This window comes from Rhamphochromis sp. 'chilingali' (assembly GCF_963969265.1).
Source record: "Rhamphochromis sp. 'chilingali' genome assembly, chromosome: 6".
NCBI classification, from domain to species: domain Eukaryota; kingdom Metazoa; phylum Chordata; class Actinopteri; order Cichliformes; family Cichlidae; genus Rhamphochromis; species Rhamphochromis sp. 'chilingali'.
In genome coordinates, this window is record NC_137933.1 from 2,606,686 (window position 1) to 2,619,642 (window position 12,957).

At 41.9% G+C, this 12,957-nt stretch overlaps 1 protein-coding gene across 2 annotated transcripts in view; it reads right to left on the reverse strand.

Moving 5' to 3' along the window:
- The window catches only part of LOC308398145 (multiple epidermal growth factor-like domains protein 11), a 252,798-nt gene that overhangs the window by 28,373 nt on the left and 211,468 nt on the right, over positions 1-12,957 (reverse strand). For both annotated transcript variants that reach the window (XM_080884601.1, XM_080884600.1), the window contains exons 17-19: positions 12,018-12,152; positions 3,108-3,236; positions 2,450-2,578 (exon numbers count right to left, since the gene is read on the reverse strand). In XM_080884601.1, the coding sequence (XP_080740727.1) occupies positions 2,450-2,578; positions 3,108-3,236; positions 12,018-12,152 (393 nt within the window). The remainder of the gene's footprint in view (positions 1-2,449; positions 2,579-3,107; positions 3,237-12,017; positions 12,153-12,957) is intronic.

Sequence of the window (12,957 nt, forward strand, 5' to 3'; positions counted from 1 at the left end):
TGTGTGTGTGTGTGTGTGTGTGTGTGTGTGTGTGTGTGTGTGTGTGTGTGTACACATATTTTACAAATTAAATAGAGTAAACAATAAATAAAATATATAAAAATATACAGAGTTGAATATGTGCAAAACAGTGGCATTACTGTACAGTATGGAGTGCATAATGTTGGAGTTCCAGTAGTGAAGCTGAGGTGTCTATGACGTGTTCAGCAGTCTGATGGCCTGGTGGAAGAAGCTGTCTCTCAGTCTGCTGGTACTTTGAAATATTCAAAGTTTTTGATATTTTACATTATTTTTTTTTGCAAACTGGTAAACCCCTGCCGATCTTTCCTTGTGAGAAATTCTACTAGATGCTGTTTTTATATTTATATTTTTTTAGTATCACTTATGTTTCCTGTTTTTGTTGTTGGCGCTGTCCCCACTGAGACATGCTCACAACATTAAACTCAAAATGAGCTAATATTTTTCATGAAACTGTTTTCCGTGTTTTAGTGTGAATAAAACATGGCTTTATGAGATGCATTCCTCATAAAGCCATCTCACAGCTTTTTTAGAATTGGATTTGTAGTTTTGTCTTTTTCTCCCTGCATTTTTCTTTTTCTCTTCTCTTTCCCTTCATCCTCCAACCTGTTGTGCAGACAGCTGTCCCTCCCTGTGCCTGATTTCTTCCCATCATCACTAAGTGGTCCTTAAGGGATCCTTGTAGGGGATCATCTGATTGTTGGAATTTTTTTCTCTAATAATTTAGGGTCTTTACCAAAGTACAGCACATGATTGATGAAAGATGTCAAAGATAGCAGAGGCAATACTATTGCATGGACATATATGGCTATCAGTGGAACTGGGTCACTAGTGTGATGTTTCGTCACTCATCCAAGTGACTTTTTCAGTCTCAGCTGACTGCAAGTTACGTAAAAAGGGAAAGACCATCTCTGAATCGAGGAGGGGGCCTAAGGCTACATCTTTCACCAACTTACAATGCTGTGATTGCAGCCAGTGAATGGTACTCATTGCCATTGGTGGGCTTTGATCTTACATTTGCATAATTCAGGGTTCATCAGCATTTTTCAGGGTCAAATTTAAGCACTTTTTAAGCACTTTCAAGGTCCATTATCAAGCTTTTCCAGCACATTACCAAAAAAACAGTTTGCATGTTCCACTTTGCATCACCTCAGTAAGACCATGTAAAAATTAAAACAAATCGTCTTAGGTTGACTTAAATGTTCTTTGTTCCTCTTTTGTTAAAACAGAGAAAAATGCACCATACAAAAATACTGAAAAAGGAAATGGTTGTCTTATATGCATATAGTGCACAAACTCAAAAAACTCATTTCTCTCAAAAATGCAGATGTGCAAATGTGAACAAATCAACTTGTTAGAGATGCTCATCTCCACTTGGAAAAAACAACCACACAAAAGAAGAAATCTGCACAAATGAACAAGTCTGCTCATCAGATATTGATGCTTCTTTCCTACGGGACACAACAACAGGAGACAGATGTTTACTTTAACTAGTTAAGCAAGTTTGATAGCTAGCAAAATAATAATCATAGTTTTAAACATTAGCCTGTGTTATGTACACATACTCGAAATTATTTACTAGGACTCACCTGTCATGTGACTCAAATCCCGCCAGTGTCGTTTTCCATCAAACACTCATTAAAACAACAACGTCAACTTAGCGCACTCACCCCCGACTGTCCGGAGGGAGGGGCGGGGTCACACATTGAAACAGACTGACATGTGTGAGAGGCAGCCCAGGCGGAGAAATTTAGCTTTTACACTTTGCAACTCATTTTATTTCTCTGATAAGAAAACTATTCGGTCAGATAGTTGTTTGTGGTGAATGAAATACGCGTTTCAAGCACGTTTAAGCACCACATCTGAAATTCAAGCACTTTTCAATCCTTGAAAAGACAATATTAAAATTCAAGCATTTTCAAGGATTTCAAGCACCCATACGAATCGTGATAATTATGATCAAGGAACTGACCTCCCAGCCCATCGTTCCTTCGGTGGTGCTAGTTTCAGTCATTATGCAAAGATCGGGGAAACCTGCAGTCAGCTGAGACTGAACAGAATCAACTTTTGGAGGTTCACTGATGATGTGACTGCTCATAGAAATAGCAGGATGAATTATCAAGTGAACGAGGCTATCAGCTTCAGTCAAATACTCCAAATTGGACAGCAATTTGCAGTGCAAATGGAGAAATTCAATCTTTTTCCGTGTTGAAACTAGAAACCACAAAGGAATTGAGGAGATAAGAAGAAGGGATTTCAAGGGTATGCAGTTTTTTCACCTGTCACTAGATGGAGTTAAAGGTTTGAGGTACTAACACATTGCAACTAGTGAGTGTGCATTAGTGATGAGCTCTCACAGCAGCCAGAGTGTTTTGCTTGGTCTGTATGTGTATATGAACTGCCGGTGTGTGTGAGAGAGACAGAAACATACGCTGAGTGCAGTAGAGTCCTGTCCATCCAGGGCTGCAGATACACTCTCCATCTGTAGCGCTGCACTGAGCTCCATTGTGACAGTTACATGTGTGGATGCAGTCAAGGCCCCATGAGCCCCAAGGACATGCTGCCAGAAGCACACAAAAATAAGTGCACAAAGACACATACAGTGCACAGAGTATGCAATAAAAGTCAGCACACTCTTGTACAGCAACACTATAATGCCCCATCACAGCAAACTGGGCAAGTCAAAGTGTCGTTACTAGGATTCACTTCTGCACATGGGCACTTTATTCTCTCCTCTTTTTTCTCTTTTATTCAATTCATCTAGACACGTATAAGTCTAGTAATATATAAATACATAATAATATGTCAAATGTTGCCACAGTGAAGACCAGACATACATTAGGATGCTGTGTGCCCTCATTAAACTTACAGATAATTGAGTGACTGTGGTAGATGCTCAAAGTAAGAAAGATAATTAATGTCAAAGCCACTCCAGTGACTGCCTTTAGGAAGGTTTTTTCTTCAGCTGTCTCTCACTGATCAACTAAAACACGTGGGGTGAATAACAACATACATTTTATTTGTTTTTTTGTGAAACTGAAGTTAATAAATGCTACGGTACAAAAACGGCTATAAACGTTTCCTCTTACGCTTAGAACAGTCTTCGCTGGTCCATCCAGGGTAACACTGACAGGAGCCATCGATGGGGTTACAAGTGCCATTATTAGTGCACAAGCAGGTCTCGGCACAGGCTTTACCAAACTTTCTGCTGGGACATACTGTGGAGACACATGCACAGACATGATGGGTTCATATTAGATTAAAAGCAATATTCTGCCAATACTATTAACACAACCTCCTTGTATTTTGGATGTATTTGGATGTAGTTCAACAGTTTGACAGCAGACAGACAACAGCAAATAGAAGATAACTGGTTCAGATATCTGTTCCTGTTGTTTTTCATAATTCATTTGCTCAGCTTCTACCCATATGCCGCGAGTATGTCAAGAATGCTGAACATTCGAATCATCTCCTGTGAGATCACAAGGACGCGAGCAAAACTGCGTGTTTTTACCAAAAGAAAGTGGAAGTCTGGTGGATTTCAGTCCTGGTTAAAATGATGACACGTATAGTAACTGGTGGTGCAAATGCAGTGTATTACTAATTGATACTTTTAATAAAGAAGCCGGGAAAAAAGTTCCTCTGTAGATTTAGCACGGTCAGTCTCTTCATGCAGTCCAAGAAACAGTGCACGACGCTGCCCTCAGGGCTCTCCCTGACCTGATCATCAGTTGCAGTACAAACGATGATTCGTCATGGCCCTCTTATTTACATGTTTCTGTTTCTGGACACATACTTAGAAGTACTTCAGTATTCAGCTCTTCAGTATACCCATGAGTGAAGAAGACAAGTAGATTGTTCTGATACTGTAGAAATAATACAGAAAGAAAAAAATACTCAGAAAAGTTCTGAGAATTTCAAATTCTGACATCCCTGACAAAGTAGACCAGTTCCCAAACTTTGCACAGTGCTGTACAAAGCAAAGCCTGTACAACATTCTTATACAATATACACACAATATACAAGAAAAGATCCAAAGTACATATTTTATAAACACTACAACAAAAAAATATTCATTCATAATTTAAACATTCTTCATGATGGAAAAAAGACACAAAAAACTGAATAGAAACAAGAAATATTGAGGGAAGAATAAAGGGGCCAAATATACTTGGAAAATACAAGTGTGTGGTAATACTGGGAAGAGCCCAAAGGTAGATACTAAAAGGGAGAATGTGGATATGATCAATGAGAATTAAAAATCTAATTTCACACAAAAGAAAACATAGGTTATCCAAACTGGGCAACGATGACCTTCTGCTTCACTTAAATGTTCAGTACAAAATGATACTGTTAATTTCACTTTGTGCTTGTTTTTAATTTGATGGGAATTCCCATTCCAACACTTTCAAAGCGTTTTACTGCTGCTATGAGTTTGGACATGAAAAAGAACATCTCTAAAGCCCGAATGCTGGAACAAGCTTTATCCAAAACTGGTTGCTTTTGCTGACAATGGAGGTTTTGGATGCTATCAAATCCTATTTCTCAAGCTTTAAGTTTTCCATCTTCTTGATGTTGCTATCACTTGGTATTGATATCACTATCACTAGGGCCTTCTTCCTTTGTTTTTTCACCACTACAATGCCAGGTTGGGCAGCCATCACCAGTTTGTGTGTATATGGAAGTCCCACAGGATCTGAGCTCAGTTATTCCCGATCACCTTTGGGGGCTTATCCCATTTTGCCCCCGGAACTTCCAGGCCATACTCGGCACCCCCATATGTGCTTATTGTGAAGAATAAACCTGTGACCACAAGGAGTATTAGGAGGTATTTCCCTAGTGGAAATGCAGAGTTGCTCTGAGGCAACAGACTGGTAGGCGTTTTGTGAGCCCCACAGCGAGGAAATCAATTGGCCTACTGTGGAAGAGGTCATGCTGTAGCAAAGACGTCACATCCCAGCGGCACCGACTTCCCACATCACGAAGACCCTCGATCAGCTCCGACCTATAGTCAGGCCGCATCTGGACCACCTTCACTTTACTTACCAGCCCCACCTCATAGTGACGTCATCTACCTACTCCATCATGTCTTCACCAATTTGGACCAGCCAGCGAGCACCGTGAGGGTCATGTTTTTTTCCAGTGCATTCAACACTATCAGGCTGACCCTCCTAGCTCAACGACTCAAAGCGATGGATGGTGGATGCCCTTCTCGTGCCCTGGATTATAGACTGCCTGACAGGAAGGTCATAATATGTGTGTCTTCAACACTGTGTGGCTGACAAGGTTATCAGCAACACCGGGGAGCACAAGGGACGCTCCTCTCCCCTTTCCTATTCACCCTTTACATCACGGCACAGACACCTGCCATTTTCAGAAGTTTTCTGATGACTCTGCGGTAGTTGGATGAATAAGTGGAGGTGATGAAACAGACCACAGGGAATCAGTGGACATGTGGTGCAAGCAGAACCATCTGCAGCTCAATGTGACAAAGACCAATGAAATGATTGTGGTCCCCGTTTCCATCCATATAGTGGAGGACTATAAATAACTTGGAGTACACACTGACAACAAACTGGAGTGAGACAAAAACACCACTGAACTGTACAGGAAGGGCTAGCCCTGTCTCTATTTTGTGAAATGGCTGAGGGGTTTTTTAACATCTGTTGGACAACGCTCAAGATTTTCGATGAGTCTGTTATGGCAACTGTGACACGCTGCTGCATGGCTGAGGGTTCAGATATCTATTCCTGTTGTTTTTCATAATTCATTTGCTCAGCTTCTACCCATATGCCGTGAGTATGTCAAGCTACCATTAGCAAGTATATGTAATATAGTATATATATATATATATATATATATATATATATATATATATACACACACTATGACTACTATGGATCAAAGCATACAAAGAGCATATGATTAAGACCAGGAGAGTTCAGAGAGCATAACTTTCAGGAGAGGGACTGCTCACTATTTCTCTGTTGATCATCTATGAAATGAGCACACAATTAATTTTAATTATCTATGCTGTGGCTCTCTGGTGATGCCATTCTGTCCTTCTTTACAATAACTTGGTCCAGGGTGAAATGCCTGAGTGACTTCTTGAGGGATTATTCTGAAACTACAAAATGTACACATATTCATATTCCACACAAGAGTAATCCCCTGACAATATCCACCGAGTGCATTTTGTGAGGAACACGTGTAATTTCAAATGCATTGCCTTGTTACTTTTTATGTCAATGTCTGAGCAAGTAGTGATGATGTAGCAGTCAATAATATACTGAAATGTTACCAAAACTCTGTCCAGTGTTTTGAAATATTACATCAGACAATTCACATGCATTAGTCTATACAAGCTCAATTAAAAGGATTAAAGAACCTCTGCATCACTCTAGAAAGCTATTGTTTTTAATGACTCCTTTGGCTCTAACAAGGGAGCCCTGGTATCTGTGCATTGTATGTCATGTACTTTGTGCAGCAGCTGGAGGAGCAGCATACACTGTACACCTGGATATCAGTATAAAGACAACAAAGATGACTTTACGGTCATGAAGCGGCCAAATATTGTGTATTGCATTTCCACTTGGATATGATCCGGATTGGAAGTTCGCGGATGACACCACAGTGGTTGGACTCATCTCAAGGGGGGAGGAGTCGGACTACAGAGATGAGGTCAACAAACTGACTGAGTGGTGTTCAGTTAACAACCTCCAACTGAACACCACGAAAACTAAAGAACTTATCTTGGACTTCAGGAAGGGCAGAGCAGACCCGGCCCCACTTTACATTCACGGGAGCTGTGTGGAGAGGGTACACTCCATGAGGTTTCTGGGCGTGAGATATCTGATGACCTCTCCTGGACTGCAAATACTACAGCGGTGGTTAAAAAGGCCCAGCAGCGTCTCCACTTTCTGAGAGTGCTCAGGAGGAACAACCTGGAGGAGAGGCTGCTGGTGACATTTTACAGAGCCACCATAGAGAGCATCCTAATGTACGGCATAACAACATGGTATGCAGGGTGCTCAGCTGCGGACAGGAAAGTACTGCAGAGGGTCATCAACACAGCCCAGAAGATCACTGGCTGCTCTCTGCCCAGCCTGGAGGTCACTGCAAACTCTCGGTACCTCAGCAGAGCTGGCAATATCATCAAGGACCACTCTCACCCCAGCAACCAACTGTTTGAACTATTACCGTCAGGCCGACGGTACAGGTCACATAAAACCAGGACAAACAGATTCAGGGATAGCTTCTTTCCCAGAGCTATCACCGTAGTAAATAAGCACAAAAACAATTGAACCTATTCCATACCGTCACTGTCATTATATTATGCTGCTATTCATACTGTCATTATATTAATGCTGCTATCCTGTATATATTGTACATACTATTGTTTGAGTACTTACGATTGTTTTTTTTTTTTGTACTTTTTATATTTTACATTTATATTTACTATTGAAACTTGCACCAAGGGAGTGGCACTCCAATTTCGTTGTACTCTGTACAATGACAATAAAGGCTATTCTATTCTATTCTATTCTATTCTATCCAAGAAAGACAGCTGAGAGACAAAGCTGATGACGAAAATCAAACAATCCCTGCTGATGAATAAATAAAAATAACAAGTCCTGCTGATGTTGACCTCTAGCTGCCAAGTTCAGCCAAATTCAGCATGATGAACCTTGTTTGGGGGGATAAAACTGCGTTCTGTTTTTGCCTACTGTTAGCTTTCTTGTGTATACATATAGTATACAGACATAAGCTACCATTAGCAAGTATATGTAAGACAGCATAGACATACTACAAATTTCTATTTGTAACTGTTGAGGCCTTTACAGACTAAACAGAGGCTCAAAGATGTAGCACACCTCTGCACACCTCCCTCAGCTTGTTCCTCATCTGTGGGTGAATAACTGTTGCTATAATTCTGGACCAGGCCGTCTCACTTCTTCTCAGTAGTAAAGATTATTGTGGGAGACAAGGCGGTGGCAATAATAAGGTAGAAAATGAACAAAGGTTGTTAGAGTTTCTATTTATTGTTGTAAAGAAAGGGAGAGGTTTTTCATCCTATTCTCCACCTGCATGCGTTAAGCAAGCGTCTGCAGTCTTACAAGTTTAAGATGCTAACACTTTTGAATGGAGTTGACTAAAGATACTGGGTTACAACAACTGATCTAAAACTACACTGACTTACTTTCTTGGTACAAGGGTCACCAAAGCAGGCATGTCCACATCTTTCATTTGGTACAGTTTCTTTTCTGATGCAACCAAGGGGGATTTATGCCAGTGGCTGGACTCAAACTGGCCCCCTTTCATTTGCCAAGAAACCTGCTTACTTTTATGTGGCTGTATACTTAGACCACAGCCAATTTGTAAGGTCTGCACTCAAAGTTGTAACCTACAGATACCAGGTTCTGCCTTTTGGGTTGTCTGTCACTTCTCAAACCCTCACCAAATGTTTTGAGGCAGCGTTAGTTCCCCTCAAAGACAGCGGTATTCCTGTCATTTGGATCAAGCTAGTGCAGGATGCTACAGAGAGAAAGCGGCAATGCAACTGTTGTTGGATCTGTCACACAATCTGGATTTCTCAGTGACCTTTCAGTAAAGCTTGCTACCCTGACTCAGTAGTTGTTAGAAATGTGGGCTCGAAATACGCTCACCTTTCAGCCACGTACATTTGCCAGGACACCGAGTGCCATGTTTCATGTCAGCCTCTCTTATTTTCAGTTGGGATGCTGATTGGGCTCCCAAAGGATTTTAGCTTTTTAATTTCTTTGCTGTTTTTCTTGCTGCTCAATCTTTTAAGCATAAGAATGTTTCAGTGCTGGACTGTCTCACACAGTGGCCAGCAGAATGGCTAATGTAGGACAGGGCATAACTAAGGCTGTCCTCATGTTTAATGATGATGAATATTTCAAAGCACACTCCTCCACTGCCTCTAAAACTCGACTTAGCAACAGACCTTGAACCAACTGGGTTCACAGGAGGATGAACACCTATTCAACCTACTGAGAAACTAAGCCAGACTAAGATATTGATGTAAAGGAGGAGGCAACAAAAAGATTATTGAGATAAAATGGTTGAATACTTTGCACTAAAAGGGACTAAGAATGAGTTCACTTGGTAGATTTTCCACTGAAACGCCAACAGTCAAGGGCTTTGCTTTTGAATGCAGAGCTTGCATTCTGACCTAAAGCTAATGATGTCAGGAGGCTGACTGCAGTGATTATATTGGACGCCAGCTCTGTTCTGGTGCTGTGCCTACGTAACCATTAAAACACTATGAAAACACTAAGAATACAGGTTTGGACAGCTTTCTTAATACATTTAATTCATTTTAAAAGCATATTTTATATTTACTCATGCTATCTTTGTCTAGAATAAAAATTGGTTTGATGATCGGAAACATGGAAGTGTGATGAATCTCCAAAAAATTTGAAATTAGCAAGGAGGTAAATACTTTTTGACAGCACTATGAACAGATAGATGAAGTTGCTAACCTCAAGAAATCCTCCCAGTGGCTAGAAAAGACTTATTTAAAAGACACTACAGATCCAGTGATCACGGTAGCACAAGAACAGCACCACATCCATAGGGGCAGAAGTCTACCACAGCTGACCTCTATCTTGGAGAACAACCACTACACACTGTCCATGTCAGTTTTGATAAGCTAGCAAAGTTTCATTTGTTTTCACCTTCCAGACTGTACTTAGTTTGTAATTGAAGTATAAACAGGGCACCAACTCTGAGAAAAAAAGACTATGGAACCCAATGACAGGTTCATCCATCCATCTTCTTCTGCTTATCTGAGGACAGGTCGCGGGAGCAGCAGCCTAAGCAGCTTGTCCGGGGGAACACCATGCTTTCCCAGGCCAGCCAAGAGATATAATCTCTCCAGCGTTTCCTAGGTCTGCCCCGGGGCCTCCTCCCAGTGGAAGGTGCCCGGAACACCTCACCCAGGAGGCATCCTTGTCAGATGCCCGAACCACCTCAACTGGTTCCTTTTGATGTGGAGGAGCAGCGGCTCTACTCTGAGCCCTCCCGGATGGCTGAACTGAACTGAAGGGAGAGGCCAGCCACCCTTCGGAGGAAGCCCATTTCTGCTGAACCCATCCCTGACCCGGAGTGGGCTCTCCACCCTTTTCTGGCCCAATGAAAGGTGCTATATGCACTGATGTGGACACTAAGTCAACATCAGTGCAATATCATCAGCAGAAGACAGCTACGATCAAAGCTGGAGATTCAAAGGCAACAGCACAGTGAAAACAATAGTGAGAATAATGGACAAACATTCTCTATACACACACACACACACAACTATATATATATATATACACATATATAAATATATATATCGTATCAGGGGGCGTTGGGGCTTAAGAGGTTAATAGCATTGTTTCTTCCTCCCCTCAGCAAGTATTGCTAGTCTATCTATCTCAACTTCCTGTTAAGCACACTGCTTTTTGCTGTTTTCCCTCAGAAGCTCAAAATCTAGCGCTTTTCAGTCTGTGTCTAATCTATATCATTTCAGTCTATACCAAGCATAGAACAGCAGTTCCTTCATTACACATAAATGACTATTGTATAGAAAATATTGCATGTTAGTCTATTGCACACTGAAATGTGGATTGCATATAGAAATATATATCATACTGGATACATTTGATTTTGTGTGTATTTTACTGATTTTGTTTTTCGCCATCAGTCTGACTGTGGTGGGAAAGAAGCTGTTGTGGAAGCGTGTTGTGTGTGTGACAGACTGTCCACTCTGCTGCATCTCTGGCTGTATCCTGATTGTTTTGGTGCAAAGAGGGTGTGACCTGAAGCAACACATCATCAGAGACCTGACTATCTCTGATGATGTGTTGTTCTCTTTTCTTACAGCGCTCTGTGTCCACTGATGGAAGATCCGTTCATATAATCCTCTCTGCAGGCTTTATGACTCTCTGGAGAGTTTGTGGCTGTAGTGAGACTCAAAGTAGCCACCAACCAAGAACCCCCAGCTACCTGACAGAGTTTCATTAGTGGAAATGCTTGTAGATGTGAACACTGCTCTACGCACCATCCCCACTGGCAGTATCACTGAAATCTTAAGTACTTGGGTATTCCACAGGCCAGTGGGAATGATTCAAAAATACATGAAGTTCCACATTTCATGATGAAAAAAAGAGCATCTGTAAATACATCAGAAAGACGGCCCTCAGAGATTGCCTCAGACAGCTGAAGACAAATGGTGATGCTGAACAGGAAGAGGAATTCATGGACATGGACAACCAAGTCCCTGCATGGGATTACAATCAACAGATAGATGAAGTTGCTAAGATCAAGAAATCTGTCATGGTTTGTGTCTCTGTGTCTGAGGAGCGTGTGGGATGCCCCGGTGGCCACCCTCAGGCTGGGCCATCACCTTCACACCTGCATCCCACTCCAGGCGATTACCAGGAGGACTATTTAACTCTGCACAGACGGCTGCTCCACGCCAGTCCGTTAGTCACCCCTCAGTGGTAACTTGGCTCCCCGCAGAGTGTGTATCCAAGTGTTGCTTGAACTGTGTTAATTCTATCTCCATGTGCTCAGGTTACTGTCTGGTGTTTCGTACCTGCCACCTGCCTGCTTGGATCTCTGAGTGCACCACCTCAGAGTCCCACGGTCCGGCTCTGGCCAGATTGCTATAGCCCTGTCTTGTTGTGCCTCTCCCTTCCCCTGTACACGGACCTTTTCCCCTTTGTGTTGCAGCCTCCCAATGACGGCTTCCCTGTGTGCTTTGTCCTCCTGGTTTTCTTCAGTTCGGCGATTTCGCCTCCCTTGGTTGTTCCGGGTCACCTTTTTTTAAATAAATAAAACCTGTACTTGCTCACTCTGAAGTGTATTGAGTTTGCTTTTGGGTCCCGCTTGTGTGCGCGACCTGCGGTTAATGACACTTATTTGTAATTATGAAGTGTTTCTACTTCTGTACTTCTGAATTACTTTTCAATGGAATCAGACAAACTGACCTTCATTGCAGAGGGAGCCAAAAAATCCAGCGAGACATTTGCAGTGGCCGGTGATGTGGTGGCATGCCCCATCGCTGTGGACACACTGAGGACACATCTGACTGCAACGATGGCCATAGAAGCCAGGAGAACATGCTGTGGAGGAAAAATCCACATTATGGCTCATCATGTGCACTCTGTGATGCTGTGTGTACTGGGAATAGCGTTCTAGCCATTCCCTCGTCCCATGGGTCAGCCTGTTAGCTGTATTAGTTTTGATTTGTTTTTCCTTCCCACACAGGAAGGACTCATAAGTCTTCCTCTGGCCTTTAATTTGCTTTAATTGACGTAACTCTAATTACTCTAACTGGCAAGGCAACCCTCTTCCCTCATGCTACAGGATTTTCCTCATTATGATAATTGTGTAAATTGTGAATCAAGAGAGCTTAAATGTATTACTCTGATGCCAAAAGAAGCAGAAGAAACGGTCATACAAACACACTCCATGTACTCACTCTATGAGCATCATCAGACTTGGGCTCGATTTCAAGCAGATGCAACATGAATGAGTTGCAGTTATTTTCTTAAACAAAATAAATGAACTTTAAGCTTCAGTTTCACTGGGCCATTACCATGGGAATTTAGACTCTTAATTTCAGAACACCAGCATCACCCATTAAATAAACCACCGTGTACAGGTTAATATGCAGGGTGACACACAGATCCCTAATGCTAAAGTCAGTAAAAATGGCGATATCCTTGTGGTTATTTTCACCCTGACTGAAAACAAGCCTCAAAATTGATTTCTGTAAAACTCTGATGTTTTCTCCTCCTCTGAATCTTTACAGAAGAGGTGGAAGTGCCAACATAACCCACAGCATCCCTCTGGCCAGCCACGAGGACTGTTTCTGTTTTCGTAAGACAAATGCTGCGATCATTAAATTTGCTAATTAGTTCTGAA